Source organism: Oncorhynchus kisutch, linkage group LG8, assembly GCF_002021735.2.
Source record: "Oncorhynchus kisutch isolate 150728-3 linkage group LG8, Okis_V2, whole genome shotgun sequence".
Taxonomy (NCBI): Eukaryota; Metazoa; Chordata; class Actinopteri; order Salmoniformes; family Salmonidae; genus Oncorhynchus; species Oncorhynchus kisutch.
The window spans coordinates 54,945,477-54,968,685 of NC_034181.2; the positions used below are offsets into that span (position 1 = coordinate 54,945,477).

The window sequence follows — 23,209 nt, forward strand, 5'->3', positions numbered from 1 at the left end:
TCTTAACAGCAGAACAATCTTTCCAGCACAATGGATTGAATCCTTACCACCGCTACACCTGGATATCAGCAGAGCCTTGTCTGGCAGCGAAACAGTTAATTCAGTCTTGTTTACTGCCTTTTAAAAAAAACAACATGGCTGACTTGAAGTTAAACAAATGTGGTTCTACTGACAATTGAGATGTACACACTATGGCATAAGGGAATGATGAGCGAATAAGAGGCATTCTGTAATTTCAATTAAGACATTAATGAGCGAGCGACGATGGACGTAGTCAATATAACTATGTGTAGAGCACTTTTGAAATGTAGACAGAATTCAGAACATTGGCTGCTCTTACAGAATTTTCCCTGTCCACCAAGTCAAAACTGTAGGATAAATAAAGGGGGCATATAAGCAGAAAATGAAACTTCTTACAATATTAGATGACTTTTCTCAAAAACAGGTTATAGGCTACATGTCAGTAACGTTGGGTGACATTATGAGGAGCAAATAGACTATAGAAAAATAAATAAATAGATTAGGGTGAGGCACATGGGCTACTAACAGCTTACTACACAACATACACTTAGTATTACTTTCTTAGCTACAGTATATGCGTGTATGCTGCTGTTGCATAAATTATGTAATATACAAGACATTTTTGGACTCACCTTGGCTTGTGATGTGCTCACTTAAACATGAAGATGGCACAGTGGTTTTGTCATCAAACTTTCATCAAAGTCTGCTATTCTCTGGATTATGGTGGGAACTCGGGGGGGGGGGGGGGGGACACAGCCACTCCATTGAATAGCAGGCTACTGGTTGCTTTGCACTGCTTGCAGTTAGTCACTGATTCCTCCCAAAATACTTATTGTTGAATATGCGATTTCCAACTTGTGTAATCTTTTTATCCAATGGCCGATGAGCACCGATACGCTTTATCTATAGTTTCTCTTCACATGACAAGGATTAAAGAGGATTTGAAAGTAGATTGTCGACTTGATTCATGATGGTGACTGCTAGCTAAGACTTTGAAAGTAAGCTATTGACATGATCAGTCCAATCAAAGCTACTGTACATATAATGTGATTTGATGTCATTTTATGTGGCCAATGACCTTGAGCCTTCTTGGAAGGACATTTGTAATATAACTCTATGGCGGGACCCAAAGGCTTAACGTTTTGGATGTCTACCCTTACTAAGGACATCAACTTCCAGATGACGTAGTGTCCCCATGAGGGACAGAACATTTAGCCAGTCATGGCTTAATGCTCCTATTTTTGTTCTGGCTCGCCCCACCACCACGGAATGCACTGAGCTAGGCAGAAACACCTGCATGTTAGAGACCATGTGTATGTGGCTTTATTTAACTCCATGATATGTGTATATATATATATATTTTTTACATTGTTTGCAAGCTGATATGTGACACGTATTAATGCCCAAACAACATGCAAAACAGGCAACCCCCCCTAAAAATGATATATATATAATTTTATTTTTGGAACAAATGTGGGGCTCTGCCCTGAATGACAGGTTGCCACTGTAATACACTGCTCAAAAAAATAAAGGGAACACTAAAATAACACATCCTAGATCTGAATGAATGAAATATTCTTATTAAATACTTTTTTCTTTACATAGTTGAATGTGCTGACAACAAAATCACACAAAAATGATCAATGGAAATCAAATTTATCAACCCATGGAGGTCTGGATTTGGAGTGACACTCAAAATTAAAGTGGAAAACCACACTACAGGCTGATCCAACTTTGATGTAATGTCCTTAAAACAAGTCAAAATGAGGCTCAGTAGTGTGTGTGGCCTCCACGTGCCTGTATGACCTCCCTACAATGCCTGGGTATGCTCCTGATGAGGTGGTGGATGGTCTCCTGAGGGATCTCCTCCCAGACCTGGACTAAAGCATCCGCCAACTCCTGGACAGTCTGTGGTGCAACGTGGCGTTGGTGGATGGAGCGAGACATGATGTCTCAGATGTGCTCAATTGGATTCAGGTCTGGGGAACGGGCGGGCCAGTCCATAGCATCAATGCCTTCCTCTTACAGGAACTGCTGACACACTCCAGCCACATGAGGTCTTGCATTAGGAGGAACCCAGGGCCAACTGCACCAGCATATGGTCTCACAAGGGGTCTGAGGATCTCATCTCGGTACCTAATGGCAGTCAGGCTACCTCTGGCGAGCACATGGAGGGCTGTACGGCCCCCCAAAGAAATGCCACCCCACACCATGACTGACCCACCGCCAAACCGGTCATGCTGGAGGATGTTGCAGGCAGCAGAATGTTCTCCACGGCGTCTCCAGACTGTCACGTCTGTAAGATGTGCTCAGTGTGAACCTGCTTTCATCTGTGAAGAGCACAGGGCGCCAGTGGCAAATTTGCCAATCTTGGTGTTCTCTGGCAAATGCCAAATGTCCTGCACGGTGTTGGGCTGTAAGCACAACCCCCACCTGTGGACGTCAGGCCCTCATACCACCCTCATGGAGTCTGTTTCTGACCGTTTGAGCAGACACATGCACATTTGTGGCCTGCTGGAGGTCATTTTGCAGGGCTCTGGCAGAGCTCCTCCTGCTCCTCCTTGCACAAAGGTGGAGGTAGCGGTCCTGCTGCTGGGTTGTTGCCCTCCTACGGCCTCCTCCACGTCTCCTGATGTACTGGCCTGTCTCCTGGTAGCGCCTCCATGCTCTGGACACTACGCTGACAGACACAGCAAACCTTCTTGCCACAGCTCGCATTGATGTGCCATCCTGGATGAGCTGCACTACCTGAGCCACTTGTGTGGGTTGTAGACTCCGTCTCATGCCACCACTAGAGTGAAAGCACCGCCAGCCTTCAAGTGACCAAAACATCAGCCAGGAAGCATAGGAACTGAGAAGTGGTCTGTGGTCACCACCTGCAGAACCACTCCTTTATTGGGGGTGTCTTGCTAATTGCCTATAATTTCCACCTGTTGTCTATTCCATTTGCACAACAGCATGTGAAATGTATTGTCAATCAGTGTTGCTTCCTAAGTGGACAGTTTGATTTCACAGAAGTGTGATTGACTTGGAGTTACATTGTGTTGTTTAAGTGTTCCCTTTATTTTTTTGAGCAGTGTATATACATGCATGCGTGCACACACACTGCCTTCAGAAAGTATTCACACCCCTTTCCTTTTTCCACATTTTGCTACGTTACAGCCGTATTATATTTATTTAATTTATGAAATCATTTTTTCCCTCAATCTAGACACAATACCCCATAATGAAAGAGAAAAACAGGTTCAATTTATTTTGGTGCTAATTTATAAAAAATAAAAAACGGAATATATTTATATAAGTATTCAGACCCTTTTACTTTGTTGAAGCACCTTTGGCAGCATTGAGTCTTTGATATGACACAACAAACTTGGCACACCTGTATTTGGGGAGTTTCAGAAATGTTTGATCGGGTTCAAGTCCAGGCTCTGTCTGGGCCACTCAAGGACATTCACAGACTTATCCCAAAGCCACTCCTGTGTTGTCCTGTTGGAAGGTGAACCTTCGCCCCAGTCTGAGGTCCTGAGTGCTCTGGATCAGGTTTTCATCAAGATCTCTCTGTACTTTGCTCTGTTCATCTTTGCCTCGATCCTGACTAGTCTCCCAGTCCCTGCTGCTGAAAAACACACCCACAGCATGATGCTGCCACGACCATGCTTCACCATAGGGATGGTGCCAGGTTTCCTCCAGGTGTGACGCTTTGCATTCAGGCCAAAGAGTTCAATCTTGATTTCATCAAACCAGAGAATCTAGTTTCTCATGGTCTGAGAGTACTTTAGGTGCCTTTTGGCAAACTCCAAGCAGGCTGTCGTGCCTTTTACTGAGGAGTGGCTTCCGCCTGGCCCCTCTACCATAAAGGCCTGATTGGTGGAATGCTGCAGAGATGGTTGTTTCTTCTGGAAGGATCTCCCATCTCCACAGAGGAACTCTGGAGCTCTGTCAGATTGACCATCGGGTTCTTGGTCACCTCCCTGACCAAGGCCCTTCTCCCCCGATTACTCAGTTTGGCCGGGCGGCCAGCTCTAGGAAGAGTCTTGCTGGTTCCAAACTTCTTCCATTTAAGAATGATGGAGGCCACTGTGTTCTTGGGGACCTTCAATGCTGCAGACATTTTTTGGTATCCTTTCCCAGATCTCTGCCTTAACACAATCCTGTCTCTGAGCTCTACGGATAATTCCTTTGACCTCAGGGCTTGGTTTTTGCTCTGACATGCACCGTCAACTGTGGGACCTTTTATATAGACAGGTGTGTGCCTTTCCAAATCATGTCCAATCAATTGAATTTACCACAGGTGGACTCCAATCAAGTTGTAGAAACATCTCAAGGACGATCAATGGAAATAGGATGCACCTGAGTTCAATTTCGAGTCTCATAGCAAAGGGTCTGAAAACTTATGTAAATAAGGTATTTCTGTTTTAATTTTTTATAAATTAGCAAGGATTTCTAAGCCTGTTGTCATTATGGGGTATTGTGTTTAGATTGCTGAGGACTTATATTTATTTAATCAATTTTAGAATAAGGCTGTAATGTGACAAAATGTGGAAAAAGTCGAGGGATAGAGAGGAAAAAACATGATTTCACCTTGGCTTGGGTACATTTTGAAAGCCAGCGTGTCAGTTTCAATTGCATGGTTTGGTTCCCATTTTTGTACACAAGAATCCTGAACAGAAGCCCTTGGAGAGAGGGGGAACACATGGAGGCAGTTACGAGAGGTGGTTATTCTCAGGGTGTGTCTAGTTGGCTTTACAAACCGTGCCAATGAACAGCTGTATGATCTAAAAGTAGAAGTTGATTTATGAGTTATCCTACTTTCCTACCAAGTTAGATTTTTTTTTACATTTAAATTACAGACCTGTGTCATGGGACAGTGATCTTGATTTGACTTTGGAGCATATTTTTAACATGCTGGGTAATGGAGAGACTGTTAATTTGTTATGAAGTCCTGCTTCAGGAATAACTGTAAGTGTGGGTAACATCCCTCTCTTATTCTTAGACCATTTTATGTCCCAGTCAATGTGGGGGTGACTTATTTTAACAGGACCAAAAGCACTCCGAGTTGTTACTGCACCAGAGGGGGACTGTGTTTGTTAAATACATACTGCTAGAGCACACACCCACATAGACAGTACAGGGACATTCCATTTTGTTCTGCATGTTCCCTACAGTACCTCTCCTCACGTCATCACTGGCATGGCATTCCAGAGGCAGGAGTCACGAGCAGAATGAACTGACCCTACCTGTCTCTGTTGGACCTGTGTAGCTGAGAAGAATTAGACCGCTTTTACTCAAGTTCATGTTGATGTGAGGGAAGATGAAGATCGGGTCTGTCTGCTAGGGCTCTGTACCTGTTCGGACTGTTATTGTGGGAATTGCTTAGACAGTTCATATGTTGGACTCTCATGGAGATGGAGACAATTCTCCCCCCTCTTGATCATGGTCCCCCAAGCAAGGTATCGTTGGACAAGACACCAGTGTGGGGTGTAGAGACAGAGCAGAAACACACACACACACACACAGTGTGGTTTCCGGGGGATGGGCTGGGTGAATCACAGGCTGGAAAGAGAATAAGAGACTACTGGTGGAAAATGACATGTTATGCAGAGTGATTATGTAGCTCCAACCGTGTGTGTGTGCGCGCAACAACTAGCTTACACATTAGACAATGTATTCTGTAAATATTTTCCAAAGACACTATGGGGAAATCTGTTCCTAAACATGCCATGTCTGTGTTTGCACAAATGTATATGAGCTTGCATGGGGATAGTGTTTGTTTGGATCACACACTCAGTCTCTGGTTTGGTGGTCTATTTATTGTAAGCTGTTTGTTAAATAAGTCCTGGACGGTTTGACTTGTTTGGCTGCATTAGTGGAGATGAGGTCAGGGACTTGTGACTTCTCCATGCATTCAGGCATTATATAATGGCTCTGATTGGAAGCAGATTATTGTAGAATGTGAACATTACCAGATAACCAGTAGGTGGTGCTGTTTGCTGCTGTCTGTCACACAGATGGACCAGTCTCTTGGCACTGATGTTGGTTAGCCTACATAGCATGCTCAGGGTAGAAGTTAGCCTTTGGCACAGATCTTGGATCAGCTTATCTTAACTAAATTTGTTGCGGGGCGAATCACAAAACTGACCACGAGGGGGTCCAATCCAGCCCCTGGGTGGTTGGAGTAAAAAAATATATTTTACTGTCTAGCTTGCTATTATTCAGATATTAAAGCTAGACAGACAGTCTCCTGACCCCTCCTGTCTCAGCCTCCAGTATTTATGCTGCAGTAGTTTATGTGTCGGGGGGCTGGGGTCAGTTTGTTATCTGGAGTACTTCTCCTTTCCTATTTGGTGTCCTGTGTGAATCTAAGTGTGCGTTCTCTAATTCTCTCCTTCTCTCTCTCGGAGGACCTGAGCCCTAGGACCATGCCCCAGGATTACCTGACATGATGACTCCTTGCTGTCCCCAGTCCACCTGGCCGTGCTGCTGCTCCAGTTTCAACTGTTCTGCCTTCTTATTATTCGAACATGCTGATCATTTATGAACATTTGAACATCTTGGCCATGTTCTGTTATAATCTCCACCCGGCACAGCCAGAAGAGGACTGGCCACCCCACATAGCCTGGTTCCTCTCTAGGTTTCTTCCTAGGTTTTGGCCTTTCTAGGGAGTTTTTCCTAGCCACCGTGCTTCTACACCTGCATTGCTTGCTGTTTGGGGTTTTAGGCTGGGTTTCTGTACAGCACTTTGAGATATCAGCTGATGTACGAAGGGCTATATAAATACATTTGATTTGATTTGACAGTCAGGGAGCATCGGAAATTCAAAAAATAAAGGACTTTTTTCTTTTTTTTTACACACACATTTTGATGGTGAGGAAATGCAACCAATTTTCAATGCGGCCATCCGGACCTCATCGAAGACAAGACTGCGGCCCCTGTCAAAATTAGTTTGACACCCCTCATCTAGGGAAACTAACAACTTCATCCTACTGTCTTGCACCCACACAAAGATCATGCTCTTTCTGTAACTAATGTAAATGTTACACAGTGGACTGTTAGTCTCGTGTTCATTTCAACACAACTTTTAAATCTGATTAAATTCTGAATAAGAGAAGATGTGGAAACGACAGCAGCGCCTCAGTTCAGCCGTAGCTAATCTGGCCCAATTAAACTGTGTATGAAAGAGGGGTAGATGTTTATATTAGGAAATGGTCATGCAATGTTGCCCACGTTGGATTACTGCCTAGCTTCATTTGCATATTAATGGCTAAAAGACGCATTAAGAAGATGACTAGGCTATTTTTAAGTGTGAGCACAGTGGGTTAGCACATTACACCATATCGGGTGTCAAACATACTGCCTTGCGGATCCAATCCAGCTCGCGGGTGGTTTGAGTAAAAAGTTTGGACACACCTACTCATTCAATGTTTTTTTATTTACTTGACTATTTTCTACACTGCAGTATAATTAATAGTGAAGACGTCAAAACTATGCAATAACACATGGACTCGTGTAGTAACCCAAAAAAGGTACTCAGCTGGAATGCATTTCAATTAACAGGTGTGCCTTGTTAAAAGTTAATTTGTGGATTTTTTTCCCTTAATGCGTTTTGAGCCAATCAGTTGTGTTGTGACATGGTAGGGGTGGTATATAGAAGATAGCTCTATTTGGTAAAAGTCCCAAGGCCATATTATATCAAGAACAGCTCAAATAAGCAAAGAGAAACGACAGTCCATTACTTTAAGTCATGAAGGTCAGTAATCTGAATAATTTCAAGAACTTTCCAAAGTTTCTCAGTGCAGTCGCAAAAAGCATCAAGCGCTTTGATGAAACTGGCTCTCATGAGGACCGCCACAGGAAAGGAAGACCCATAGTTACCTCTGCTGCAGAGGATACGTTCATTAGTTACCAGCCTTAGAAATGGCAGCCCAAATAAATTCTTCATGGAGTTCAAGTAACAGACACATTTCAACATCAACTCTTCAGAGGAGACCACATGAATCAGGCCTTCATGGTCAAATTGCTGCAAAGAAACCACTACTAAAGGACACCAATAATAAGAAGAGACTTGCTTGGGCCAAGAAACACAAGCAATGGACATTAGACCAGTGGAAATCTGTCCTTTTTTGTTTTGATGAGTCAAAATTATATTTGGTTCCAACCACTGTGTCTTTGTGAGATGCAGAGTAGATGGTGGTTCCCACCGTGAAGCATGGAGGTAGGGGTGCTTTGGTGATGACACTGTGATTTATTTTGAATTCAAGGCACACTTAACCAGCATGGCTACCACAGCATTCTGCAGCGATACGCCATCCCATCTGGTTTGGGCTTAGTGGGACTATGACCCAAAACACACCTCCAGGCTGTGTAAGGGCTATTTGACAAAGAAGGAGAGTTATGGATTGTTGCATTGGGTGACCTGGCCTCCACAATCAGCTGACTGCAACCCAATTGAGATGGTTTGGGATGAGTTGGACTGCAGAGTGAAGGAAAAGCAGCCAAAAAGTGCTCAGCAAATGTGGGAACTCCTTCAAGACTGTTGGAAAAGTATTCCAGGTGAAGCTGGTTGAGCAAATGCCAAGAGTGTGCAAAGCTGTCATCAAGGCAGGGTTTTATGTTAATTTTGTGTATAGAGCAAACTGACAATACAAAATTCTTCAGATCTCCAAGGGAGGGGTGACAAAAACATGATTTTGGAGGTAGGGCATCACGCAGAATAGGGTTAGCCAGAATGCCCATAAATTGAACTTTTGACATTCATTTGACAAAAGCTATATCCCTTCTAGCCATGACTCGCAAGAACAGCCAACCTAGCATTTTTTTTTTTTAATTTCTTTTACAAATCAATGCTTGGAGTCAAAGTATCGCTTTTATATCGACCAAAATAATATTGCGATATGAAACTATATACACCCCCATCACTACTCATGATACGATACTTCTCAAATTGTCACCCAAGTATTACAATTCTATTGTCACGCCTTGGTCTTAGTGATTTGTGTTTTCGTTATATATTTGGTCAGGCCAGGGTGTGACAGGGGTTTACGTGTTGTATTTCGTATTGGGGTTTGTTGTATTTGGGATCGCGGCTGATTAGGGGTGTGTCTAGTTAGGTTTGGGCTGCCTGAGGCGGTTCTCGATCAGTCAGGTGTTTCTTGTTGTCTCTGATTGGGAACCGTATTTAGGTAGCCTGAGTTTCACTTTGTATTTCGTGGGTGATTGTTCCTGTCTCTGTGTAGTGTTCAACAGATAGGCTGTAATAAGTTTCACGTTCCGTTTGTTGTTTTTGTATTTATTCGTTATTTCATGTACCGTCACTTTTTTCATTAAAAACATGAGTAACCACCACGCTGCATTTCGGTCCGACTCTCTTTCAACGAACGAAGAACGCCGTTACAGAATCACACACGGACCGAGCGGCATGGTTACAGGCAGCGACCGCAGGAAAAGCGAAAGGAGGACGTTATGGAGTATACGACGTGGGAAGAAATCGACAGGTGGGCGGCCGACCCAGAGAGAGTGCAGGAGCCCGCATGGGATTCGCTGGAGCAGTGCGAAGAGGGCTATAGGCGAATGGAGTTGGAGAAAAGAAAGACACGGCGGCGCAGAGCGAAACCCGAAAGTCACCCCAAAAAATGTATTGGGGGGGGGGGGCTCAGGGAGAGAGTGGCAGAGTCAGGAGTCAGACCTGAGCCAACTCTCCCTGTTAATCATGAGGAGCAGCGATATAAGGACTTCTGGTCTTGGGAGATGATATTAGACGGAAGAGGACCCTGGGCTCAGCCTGGTGAATATCGCCGCCCCAAGGAGGAAGCAGAGGCAGCAGGAGATAGGAGCCGGCGATACGAGGGAACACTGTTGGCAAGGAAGCCCGAGAAACAACCCCAAAAAATTATTGGGGGGGGGCTTACAGGGAGTATGGCTATGCCAGGTAGGAGACCTGCGCAAACTCCCTGTGCTTTCCGGTGGGCTAAAGAGACCGGGCAGGCACCGTGTTATGCTAGTGAGCGCACGGTGTCTCCAGTGCGGGTGCATAGCCCGGTACGGTTCATACCAGCCCTTCGTATTTGCCGGGCTAGAGTGGGCATCGAGCCAGGTAAGCTTGGGCAGGCTCGGTGCTCAAGAGCTCCAGTGCGCCTGCATGGTCCGGTCTATCCAGAGCCACCTCCACACACCAGTCCTCCGGTAGCAGCTCCCCGCACCAGGCTTCCTGTGCGTGTCCTCGCTCCAGTATCACCAGTGCCCGCACCACGCATCAGGCCTACAGTGCGCCTCGCCTCTCCTGCCCTGTCGGAGTCTCCCGCCTGTTCAGCAGAGCCTTCCTTCCCTCCTGCGCTGTCGGAGTCTCCCGCCTGTTCAGCGCAGCCAGCGTTTTCCTCCTCTCCTGCGCTGTCGGAGTCTCCTGTCTTTTCAGCGCAGCCAGCATTTTCCTCCTCTCCTGCGCTGTCGGAGTCTCCCGCCTGTTCAGCAGAGCCTTCCTTCCCTCCTGCGCTGTCGGAGTCTCCCGCCTGTTCAGCGCAGCCAGCGTTTTCCTCCTCTCCTGCGCTGTCGGAGTCTCCTGTCTTTTCAGCGCAGCCAGCATTTTCCTCCTCTCCTGCGCTGTCGGAGTCTCCCGCCTGTTCAGCGCTATCAGAGCCTTTCTTCTCTACAGCGCTGCTGGAGCCTCCTGCCTGTTTGAAGCAGCCTGAGCTGCCAGTCTACAAGGAGCTGTCAGTCTGCAGGGAGCTGTCAGTCTGCAGGGAGCTGTCAGTCTGCAGGGAGCTGTCAGTCCGCAGGGAGCTGTCAGTCCGCAAGGAGCTGTCAGTCCGCAAGGAGCTGTCAGTCCGCAAGGAGCTGTCAGTCCGCAAGGAGCTGTCAGTCCGCAAGGAGCTGTCAGTCCGCAAGGAGCTGTCAGTCCGCAAGGAGCTGTCAGTCCGCAAGGAGCTGTCAGTCCGCAAGGAGCTGCCAGTCCGCAAGGAGCTGCCAGTCCGCAAGGAGCTGCCAGTCCGCAAGGAGCTGCCAGTCCGCAAGGAGCTGCCAGTCCGCAAGGAGCTGCCAGTCCGCAAGGAGCTGCCAGTCCGCAAGGAGCTGCCAGTCCGCAAGGAGCTGCCAGTCTGCAAGGAGCTGCCAGTCTGCATAGAGCAGCTAGATCCGCCAGTCAACCAGAATCTTCCAGATCCACCAGCCAGCCAGGATCTACCGGAGCCTACTACTTACCTGAGCTTCATCTCAGTACTAGGCTTCCTCTCAGTACTGGGCTTCCTCTCAGTACTGGGCTTCCCCTCTGTTCCGGGCTGCCCCTCAGTTCCGGGCTGCCCCTCAGTTCCGGGCTGCCCCTCAGTCCCGAGCTGCCCCTCAGTCCCGAGCTGCCCCTCAGTCCCGAGCTGCCCCTCAGTCCCGAGATGCCCCTCAGTCACGAGCTGCTCCTTAGTTCTGTGGGGTTGTGGGTGAGGACTATTAGGCCATGGTCGGCGGCGAGGGTGGATTATCCCAGGACGCGAAGGGGAGGAACGAGGACATTAATGAAGTGGGGTCCACGTCCCGAGCCGGAGCCGCCACCAATGACAGACGCCCACCCGGACCCTCCCTTTGGTTTTGAGGTGCGTCCGGGAGTCCGCACCTTGGGGGGGGGGGGGGTTCTGTCACGCCTTGGTCTTAGTGTTTTGTGTTTTCGTTATATATTTGGTCAGGCCAGGGTGTGACAGGGGTTTACGTGTTGTATTTCGTATTGGGGTTTGTTGTATTTGGGATCGCGGCTGATTAGGGGTGTGTCTAGTTAGGTTTGGGCTGCCTGAGGCGGTTCTCGATCAGTCAGGTGCTTCTCGTTGCCTCTGATTGGGAACCGTATTTAGGTAGCCTGAGTTTCACTTTGTATTTCGTGGGTGATTGTTCCTGTCTCTGTGTAGTGTTCACCAGATAGGCTGTAATAAGTTTCACGTTCCGTTTGTTGTTTTTGTATTTATTCGTTATTTCATGTACCGTCACTTTTTTCATTAAAAACATGAGTAACCACCGCTGCATTTCGGTCCGACGCTCTTTCAACGAACGAAGAACGCCGTTACATCTATATGTATTGCGACTCGATAGTGTGATTTTGGACTTTTTCCACACTGTTTACGTTAGACTTATTCTACAATGGAATAAATATTATTTTTTTCATCAATCAACACACACTATCCCACAATGGCAAAGCAAAAACTGTTTTTTAGAAATATTAGAATTTATGAAACCACATTTACATAAGTACTTTTTATTCAGTACTTTGTTGAAGGAACTTTGGCAGCGATTACAGCCTCTAGTCTTCTTGGGTATGACGCTACAAACTTGGCACACCTGTAATTTGGGGAGTTTCTCGCATTCTTCTCTGCAGATTCTCCCAAGCTCTGTCAAGTTGGATGGGGAGTGTCGCTGCACAGCCATTTTCAGGTCTCTCCAGAGATGTTAGATCGGGTTCAAGTCCGGACTCTGGCTGGGCCACTTAAGGACATTCAGAGACTTGTCCCGAAGCCACTCCTGCGTTGTATTGGCTATGTCCTTAGGGCCGTTGTCCTGTTGGAAGGTGAACCTTTGCCCCAGTCTGAGATCTTGAACACTCTGGATGTTTTCATCAAGGATCTGTCTGTACTTTGCTCCGTTCATCTTTCCCTCAGTCTTGACTAGTCTCCCAGTCCCTCCTGCTGAAAAACGTCCCCACAGCATGATGCTGCCACCCATCTTTTACCGTAGGGATGGTGCCAGGTTTCTCCAGACATGACGCTTGGCATTCAGGCCAAAGAGTTCAATCTTGGTTTCATCAGACCAGAGAATCTTGTTTCTCATGGTCTGAGCGTCTTTAGGTGCCTTTTGGCAATCTCCAAGCGGACGACCAGCTCTAGGAAGAGTCTTGGCGGTTCCAAACATTTTCCATTTTAGAATGACGGAGGCCACTGTGTTCTTGGACCTTCAATGCTGCAGAAATGTTTTGGTACCCCAGATCTGTGCCTCGATACAATCCTGTCTCGGAGCTCTATGACAATTTCTGCAACCTCATGGCTGGGTTTTTGCTCTGACATGCACTGTCAACTGTGATCTTACATAGACAGGTATGTGCCTTTCCAAATCATGTCCAGTCAATTTAATTTACCACAGGTGGACTCCAATCAAGTTGTAGAAACATCTCAAGAATGATCAATGGAAACAGGATGCACCTGAGCTCAAATTCGAGTCTCATAGCGAAGGGTCTGAATACTGATTTACATAAGTTATTTCTGTTTTTTAAATTTTATATACATTTTCAAAGCTGTTTTCACTTTGTCATTACGGGGTATTGTGTGTAGATTGTTTATTTTTAATATATTTTAGATTTAAGGCTATAAAGTAACAATGTGGAAAAAGTCAAGGGGTCTGAATACTTTCCGAATGCACTATGTCTGCTGCAGAACGACGAGAGAGCATGAAACAATTTATGACCAGTCATTGAAATAAGTACTAAACATGTTGGCTCACTTTTTAACCATTTAGAGCCTGTAGCGGCCATCGACGGCATTTTTTTTCTCCAAATTAATATATTTTCAAACAATATCTGTCAAACATCGCAAAATGAACTTGCTTACAACCTGTTGTCGTATTCGCGTGCCTGTCGTCAACAACCATAAACTGGAAACAGGGTATGCTGTATCTGTTGTTTGGTGTTACTGATTTGGACATGTCTTTGAAAGTGATGATGTTTAGTGAAATAGCTAAGTAAACAGCAGATATACAGTGCCTTGCGAAAGTATTCGGCCCCCTTGAACTTTGCGACCTTTTCCCACATTTCAGGCTTCAAACATAAAGATATAAAACTGTATTTTTTTGTGAAGAATCAACAACAAGTGGGACACAATCATGAAGTGGAACGACATTTATTGAATATTTCAAACTTTTTTAACAAATCAAAAACTGAATGGATACAAAAAGATTTCCCAAGCTTTAAGCATCCCAAGGAGCACTGTGCAAGCGATTAATATTGAAATGGAAGGAGTATCAGACCACTGCAAATCTACCAAGACCTGGCCGTCCCTCTAAACTTTCAGCTCATACAAGGAGAAGACTGATCAGAGATGCAGCCAAGAGGCCCATGATCACTCTGGATGAACTGCAGAGATCTACAGCTGAGGTGGGAGACTCTGTCCATAGGACAACAATCAGTCATATATTGCACAAATCTGGCCTTTATGGAAGAGTGGCAAGAAGAAAGCCACTCTTTTTAAGACATTTTCTTAAAGATATCCATAAAAAGTGTAGTTTAAAGTTTGCCACAAGCCACCTGGGAGACACACCAAACATGTGGAAGAAGGTGCTCTGGTCAGATGAAACCAAAATGGAACTTTTTGGCAACAATGCAAAACGTTATGTTTGGTGTAAAAGTAACACAGCTCATCACCCTGAACACACCATCCCCACTGTCAAACATGGTGGTGGCAGCATCATGGTTTGGGCCTGCTTTTCTTCAGCAGGGACAGGGAAGATGGTTAAAATTGATGGGAAGATGGATGGAGCCAAATACAGGACCATTCTGGAAGAAAACCTGATGGAGTCTGCAAGACACCTGAGACTGGGACGGAGATTTGTCTTCCAACAAGACAATGATCCAAAACATAAAGCAAAATCTACAATGGAATGGTTCAAAAATAAACATATCCAGGTGTTAGAATGGCCAAGTCAAAGTCCAGACCTGAATCCAATCGAGAATCTGTGGAAAGAACTGAAAACTGCTGTTCACAAATGCTCTCCATCCAACATCACTGAGCTCGAGCTGTTTTGCAAGGAGGAATGGGAAAAAATGTCAGTCTCTCGATGTGCAAAACTGATAGAGACATACCCCAAGTGACTTACAGCTGTAATCGCAGCAAAAGGTGGCGCTACAAAGTATTAACTTAAGGGGGCTGAATAATTTTGCATGCCCAATTTTTCCTTTTTTTTCCGTAAAAAAGTTTGAAATATCCAATAAATGTCGTTCCACTTCATGATTGTGTCCCACTTGTTGTTGATTCTTCACAAAAAAATACAGTTTTATATCTTTATGTTTGAAGCCTGAAATGTGGCAAAAGGTCGCAAAGTTCAAGGGGGCCGAATACTTTCGCAAGGCACTGTACATTACCAGTCAAAAGTTTGGACACACCTCATTCCAGGGTTTTTCTTTATTTTTACTCTTTTCTACATTGTAGAATACTAGTGAAGACCTCCCAACTGAAATAACACATATGGAATCATGTAGTAACCAAAAAGTGTTAAATAAATCCAAAATATATTTAGATTCTTCAAACTAGCCAACCTTTGCCTTGATGACAGTTTTGCACACTCAACCAGCTTCACCTGGAATGCTTTTCCAACAGTCTTGAAGGAGTTCCCACATGCTGAACACTTGTTGGCTGCTTTTCCTTGACCCTGCAGTCCAACTCATCCCAAACCATCTCAAATGGGTTGAGATTGGGTGATTGTGGAGGCCAGGTCATCTGATGCAGCACTCTATCACTCTCCTTGGTCAAATAGCCCTTACACAGCCTGGATATGTGTTAGGTCACTGTCCTGTTGAAAAACAAATGATAGTCCCACTAAGTGCAAACCCAATGGGATGGCGTATCACTGCAGAACGCTGTGGTAGCCATGCTGGTTAAGTGTGGCTTTAAAAAAATTCTATATACGGATGGTCTCTGCATGTGCTTCCCCCCCGTAGCGTACAGGCTGCTGACTGAACACTCTGCCAGTCTTTTTCTCTCGCTCTCTAATTCCTTCTCACCCCCCCAGCTCATTTCTTTCACTCTCCCTGACTCAGACTAAGGATGGATGGGCGTTTGAAATAATGTCACTATTAGAATATTATCATTAAATTGTTTTCGGATATAAGTTTTTTTAGCACAGTTTTTAACCTGAGCACTGCTACGCGAGGGAGAGACCATGCCGCGCTATTGCTGGAGCAGAGAGCGAGATTCAGTAGCCAACTCAGCTACAGCCAAGACTAGCTGACGTGTAGCATCCACATGTAGTTATTTCTCATGCCATATACCAGTGCCCGTCTTGATTAGAGTAGCCTAGAGAAGCTAGCGAGCTACCAAGGCTAATTGCAAGCTAGATGCTGCGCCTTCTCCCCAAGCCCATTCGGAGATTGTTAAACAACATCTTGCTGTTGGTTGCTCGTTGTAGCCTACTCCTTCTCATTTAACTCTGCTAATTTATAATTCCGTTTTGCATTGCATTAGTGAACTCTCACTTCACTTGCTACACATTGAGCCTTTGACTGTAGTGCTGCTTTGATTGGCCGACAAAAATAAGCTACAAACAGGTGTGAAGGCTACAGGTCATTTTATGGGGTGCATATCGGGAAAACTACTTCCAAAAGATTGTTATATATTAAGAATTTGTAATGTCATGGCATATCCTTGTAAGTAACAATGTCACATGGATATTTTATTGTATTTAGAAAAGGCCTTTTCATTGTTAATTAATAAAGTAGATTTATATATATTTTTTTGCTAAAAAATGAATACTCACAAGTAATCAAATACTAACGTCCATTCGGATATTCGAATATGCCCATCCCTAATCCAGATGGCCTCTAATACCACATTTGTGTGTTGGGTGGCTGAGTTAAATCCTTTACCTAAAGCCCTAAAGTAAAGTGTGGCACATTTCTCCCGTAAACTGCTTAAACGGCCACACCAGTAAAAATTCACTTTTTTTTCAAGCTGAAAGACGATGTCAAAAAGTCATAATTTTTGTCAAAGTATGATACATTTTTGATTTGAAGTGACACATCTGTGTGAATGTGGTTTCTTTTCCTATGATATGACATACAAATAATTTTCAGCCAACCTTTTATTTCAGGGCTAGGTTTTATTTGAACGTTACCACCCACCAACATGGAATTGTTTTATTAATCACAAATGGCTCCAGAGTTGTTCCTCTTCACAACTGAGATGAGCCAAACAGCCTTGTGTCCACCTGGTCGGGACCAAAAGTATTGGAAATTCACTTGTGTATTAAAGTAGTCACAATTTATTATTTGGTCCCATATTCCTAGCACGCAATGATTACATCAAGCTTGTTGGATGCATTTGCATGTCTCCCCCAGATAATATATTTGCATCTAACTTTCTCACTCATCATTATTCATGATTCATTCAGGACTATCCGTAATCATGTTAGCATCCACATTTAGAAACTGTTTAGAAACATACTCTATTCTTTTTTTTTTTTTTTTTACAATAATAATGACTCTACCAATTAATTTTTATTGGGCACAAAATAGTCTGAAACACAAACAGCAAATGCATCCAACATCATGAGCAAAGTCATTGTAGCCTATCATTTCACTTCCCCTGTGAGAATACTTGAGCACAGTCTGACTTGGCTTTTCTGTGCCGCAGCCAAAGTTTACCTACCATAGTTGCACCATGTCCATTACAATGTAGAAAACTCATATCAGCCATCTTTCAATAGTTATCCATATTACCGGAACTTCATCTTATTCTTTCAAAAAGAAAATTATGGCGGATTCGTGGCCGCAATTTATGGAAGATAGGCCAGTGATTTCAATGCTTATGACATATGCAGCTCCAGAATCAGCTGGCTAATCTTTTGAATACAGTGTAGTGGAAGCTAACGTGCATTTCTTCTCCGACAAGAAATTACGTGGAAATAGGGGCGTCAACTTCCTCTGCGGGGGGTTCTTTGAGCCAGGGAGTCTGAGCTACTTAAAATGAGACCAACTCACACAACTGAGATCTCTCGTACGCAGACATACACAAACACACACACACGTTTGCACAATCTCATACTTTAGCACATACTCTCTTTCACACACACATTCTCACTCACTTCTAGGCCAAGGGTAAATGTTTGACTTCCTGGTTGACTCTGTATAACTCCACACCATGTGTCCCACTGTAATTGTTTTGACTTGTCTCTGTAATGTAGGCTGAGATTATAGTTCTTTTAATGCACTGGAAACAAATCTGATCACTGCACCCATGCCTTATCAGCTTTATGGTTTGATTCAAACTTATCAGCCACTTAACCTGCTATTGAACCTCAGACCTTGTTCACTAGTCTCTCACTCTCTCGGTGGCCTTGCCTTGCTCTTTGGTGTATGGGTTTATTGTGTGTGGAGTAGACGGGTCTATTCTATACTGCCCGATGGTACAGGTCTAAAATGGTGTGAGATTCTTATGAAATCTTTTTTTTGTTATTCAGATGACTTCATGTGGTTGCTCAGCTGGCCTGCCCCATGCCATGTATTGTCATGCGTCCCTGAAAGTGCAATCTTGAGTGCCACGAGAGGGCTGATAATTTGGGCCAAAAGGGTGTGGGTAGATTGTGTTATCCAAAAGGAATGTGTTCCAACAGACCAATTTGGTTGAGGAGAATGGGACGTTGTAATCTGTCTAGCGATCCAATAGTTGCGAGTTTGCATCGGGGACAGCTGTAGCGTTTTAGCTAACCCTTAATTCTAAACTTAAGCCAAATCATCTAACCTGCTATGTAAATTTCCCTGACATTTGTCGATTTTAGTTCCCCTAAACTTTTACATCAATTAACAACCTTAGTTGTTAGTTCCCCCAACCACCAACGTAAATCCTCCCCATAACCCTCCTTTGTTATGGCGCAAACTAGTCTCAGAGATGTATGTATAATAGGGAAAGGGGGATACCTAGTCAGTTGTCCAACCAAAATGTGTCTTCCGCATTTGAACCCAACCCCTCTGAATCAGAAAGGTGCGGGTGGATGCCTTAATCGATTAAGGCATCCACGTCTTCAGTAAACGGGGAAAACTATACATCCTCCAAGATTGTATTATAAATGACATAATCCAATTTGTATGCTATTGTACAACCGGGTAAGATTTAGGATACCATATGTCTTATAATTCATATGATATTTATTATCAGCTATTCCATTCATAATGTTACCTAACATAATATATCATACTGCATGGAGTGTCACAGATTTACAAACAGAATAATGATTACCCTGAGACCACGTTGACTTGGTGGGTCACAAAACTGGATTGTGTCATTGCTAAACCGTTTTTGGATTCATTCAGTCATAGTGCCTTATTCATTGTGTGTACTAGCTCATCCTAGCCAGCCTCCTTTCTGGGGTCCCCTCCCTGTGTGTGTGTGTGTGTGCCCTGTCCCATCCCCTTCATTAGGATCCTGAAAGTGACCACTCAAGCAGAAGACTTCTCCTTTGTCCCCCATAGGACCATGTTAGCCTAGAGAACCTCTCCATGTTTACAGTATGTCACAGAACAGGAAACCAGAACTGTGACTGTCCAGGACCGCTGGGTACAAAGTGACCACAGTGACCTCGCTGACTGCCTTGGACGGCGCATCACGATTCAACCGCCGTGATCGACACTGTCAGTTCCCATTGTGGCTTGGTTCCATAGCTGCACGGTTGCCATGGCATTACCGTGCAGGGCTGTCACGTACCAGGAAGACGGTGAGGCATAAAGGACACCAACTAACAAGGTCGCCTCTGAGCCCAGAGATCAGTTTGAATTGATATGGTGGAACTCCAAACGGATGCAGGTGGGAATATTATTATTTTTTATTTTTTATTTTATTAAACTCTTTCCACTCAGTTGGTATTGCTTTGTACATACATCCATATCAATAGTGTATTATGAGTTACATCACCAGCGCATGGCCGGCTCTGTCCCATTCCAGCGCTTATCCTGCAGCGACAGATGGACAGAACACAGGGAAGGGAGGGTGAGAGTGGATGAAGATACTTTCTCTTTCTGGAGAGTTGCAGAACAGCACATGATAGGGCAGTAAACTCGGTGCATGAGTGGAGAGGGAGAGATGGAGAGCGACCGAACGAACAAGGGAAGAGGTGTAGATGTCGCACCCTCTCTCTGTCCAGAGACTTTTCAGGGAGGACCGGACAGCAGGAAGAGGGAAATGGGAGAGGAATTTACTTTGGACCTGTCGATCAATTACACCATCCTGGACTAGGCCGTAAAAACCAGTAAATTAGCAGGGCAGAGGAGGATGAATCAACAGAGACATTCCTACACTGTTTGACGTTTGCAAGGGTTTTGGGGGTGTGTGTGTGTGTGTTCAGTGAGTTATCTGCTTGTGATCCTGCTTTTGTGTAGATTTAATATCGACTAGTTCTGTGTATGGTTGATGGTCAAGGTGTGTGTCTGTAGTTACCTGGAGAGACTGAGCCAGCTCCTGTGGGTTTTGTGTTACCTGAGCTCCACCGGCTTGGCAGCGGGACAGCAATCACCTTTACAATAGGACAGGGTCCAAAACCTTATCGTTGTTCTGAGGAACTGTAAAGGCGGTGTGTTTCAAAGATGTGTGTGGTTCTGTGGAAGTCTTGTCCCGGAGTGGGAGGGGCCAGGAGAGGCAAATGGGACAGAGTTGGCACAGGTGAGATATAAAAGCAGGCGTGTGTGTGTGTGTGACCGTGTGTATCTGAGGATCACACTCACTCACCTCTCGTCCGTCTGCGTCTGTTGACCGGAGAACAGACTTGGGGATTATCGGACAGTTGATGAGCTTTAGGGCACTGCCATTGTCCAGGGGATCAACACACACAGAGGAGAACTTTTGAACTTGGCTGCAGTACAGATTGTGCAGGACAGACATTATAGTACAGGACAGAACTTTGGAAGTGTTCTCGCTGTGGATACGCTTGTTGCCATCTCTCGCACTCAGTCTTCAGCTCTCCAACTCATGACAACTGCAAGGACTCGGACCACAGAAGATACGCCTGGAGCTCTGACTGCCATTCACAACTAGACCTCAACAAGAATGGAACCCCTCCTTCATAACAGCTTATAAGCTATCATAACAACCTGTGGCTCTTCAACAGTTCCTGTCCCATTCAAACAAGGGAGACCTTGTTTGTGGGAGAACGGAGCGAACCAACCTGCCAGTCTCCACGGGGGAGGGGAATCATGTATGTGCTTTGCACCCTGGTGGTACTGAGTATCCACAGCCTCTTTAAGAGCCGACACAAGACCCTGGACCCAGGCGACAAAGAGGCTGGAGATGGGGCCACGTTGCCTGGGGACAAGGCCCCTCCGCTGGGGGAGGGAGGCAGGGTAAGGGACCCCGAGCCTGGAGGTCTTGGAGGGGGTGTGGGGCCCAGGGAGAGGGAGCGAGGGGTGACTGTAGCCCTCTCTCAGGGGAAGAGGCAGAGAGCTGTAGACCGTAAGTCTGCAGGTTGCAACTGCGCAAACAAACGTAGAGGTGACCGGGAGCTGCGCTGCAGCCAGGGCAGGCTAGGATGCCGAGGAGGCAGCCTGGAGAATGTGCCGGACAGCAGAAAACAATTGCAGGTGAGAGGAGGGGAAGACTGAGATGGAGGGTGTTTTGAGAAAGGAGTAGAGACGATTGGGGTGAAGGCATGCTAAGGAGAACAAGAGGGAGGGGGGAGGGGTGTGCCTAGATGTGCAAACCAGCACGTAGGCACAGGTATGTTTGTAATGCCATGCCAGTCTCACAGACACAGATAAGGCACCAATCTAATTAATCAAGTACCAATCATAAATATTGTGGTACAGAAGTCCTGAGGTTTAAAATTTGATTCCAGATTATGTTGAAGTCATTTATAATGAGAAGCAGCACCATGTTGGTTTAGTTTTTATGTAATTATGTGCTTGTGTGACTGAGTTGGAGAGAGAATCTAAGCGCTGCTCCAGCAGTCGTAACCTTTCTGGGCTAATGAAAGAATGTGGGTAGTAGTTTATGGGTGATTATGGGCCTTGGCAGTTCACCAACGATTACCTTGAGGTTCACATTAGTGAGGAATGTGATGACCGTAGCCCATTTTTCTGCCCTCCATCTCTCCTTTTCCCTCTTTCTCTCCCTTATTCTGAAAAAATTGTCACCCTCCTGACTTTCTTAATTTCACCCTCCCAGTGCATCCTTCTTTCCCTTCTCTCTGACCTACCTGTTCCATAGCACAGCTGTGATGTAGCTAGCTTTCATTATCCCACATTAGCATTGGAGGTAAAAGCCCAGTCAAATCCCCTCCCAACCTGCTGACTATATACCTATTGGTGGTATGAGAAATGAGTTATGGCAGTTTGCGTGCTGATGCTAAAGTGGGCCGTAATGTCACTGCGTTCCGGGGGAAATGCATTCAGATCATTGTTTATGTAACCATGTTGTTAATCTGAGGACAGAAACACACTCTCTGCTCTGTGTGTTTCGGGTAAAGTGGACTTTAATCCCTCACAATGCTATAATTCTGGCTGTTGGTCCAATGACACATCATAACCTTCACCTAGGGCTGGGCGATATGGCCAAAATATCATATCGTGGTATTTATTTATTTTTTAAAGAAATTGGACTGTAATGACAGTATTTTACGTTTTTGCATAATATAAGTTTATACATTTGCTTTATGAGTAGTGTGTGATTCAACTTCAACCCAAAACAATATTCTGCATTTTCATCAATTTCTGCATTTCCTGCACTCATTTGAGATCATTTCCACACTGCCACGTAGGGCTGCACTATATGGGCAAACAATCTGATTTGACTTGCGCTTTAGAGCAAAACACTTGGTGTAATCATGGAAATAGAATGAATGCCGTGTTTGACATGACAAAGAAAAAACGCCACGGACTAGTTGTGACAGGGTAGGAACCAAAGTGTTGATAATTGTTTCCTAGGGGACCCTATAATTTTTGGCTACATTGAATGTTTTCTCTTAGCTACCTCATGTAGCTAACATATTCATGCTTCACCTATTCCTTTTTGATTTGGAAGATACTGCTGCACAAACATGCTGATTTAGGACTATACCTGTATACCTGTATTTTTAGGCTGTATATTTATTAGCGAGCTACCCAGCCAGGTAACAAACGATTAGCATTAGTGGCTAACAATATTTTGTCACAACGTCCTAAGAATAGACAAACTAGCTGTTTGCAGATGTAAGAAACACAAACTTGTAGTGGTGTAATTATAGAACGCCAGTGGATTTATATTAAGAAGCAAAGTGAAAACAGCACTGTTGTCATCAACATTGTTGCATGTGCTGCATTGACCATGCAGACTGAACACAAGTGCCTCGTTGTCGAGGAACAACAAATGTGTTCCTTGAGTGACGGGGTGGGGATAGGTCTGTGTGGAAAGCAGGGAGGAGAGTGATGACTCAAGCAGCGAAGTAAACTATGAAAGTGTCTATGAAAGTGATGTTACACTCAGCATATCACATATCACATTTA

General features: G+C 44.9%; 1 protein-coding gene across 12 annotated transcripts in view; it reads left to right on the top strand.

Annotated features, from left to right (window-relative positions):
• The window catches only part of LOC109895558 (kinesin-like protein KIFC3), a 67,650-nt gene that overhangs the window by 1,836 nt on the left and 42,605 nt on the right, over window positions 1-23,209 (top strand). The window contains exon 1 of one of the 12 annotated variants that reach the window (XM_031830582.1): window positions 19,932-21,310. The exons of 2 other annotated variants lie outside the window; for them this stretch is intronic. In XM_031830582.1, the coding sequence (XP_031686442.1) occupies window positions 20,927-21,310 (384 nt within the window). In that variant the 5' untranslated portion in view covers window positions 19,932-20,926. Of the gene's footprint in view, window positions 1-19,931; window positions 21,311-23,209 lie in introns of those variants that run through there. 9 more of the 12 variants (XM_031830586.1, XM_031830583.1, XM_031830584.1 and 6 more) reach the window with 9 other exon arrangements.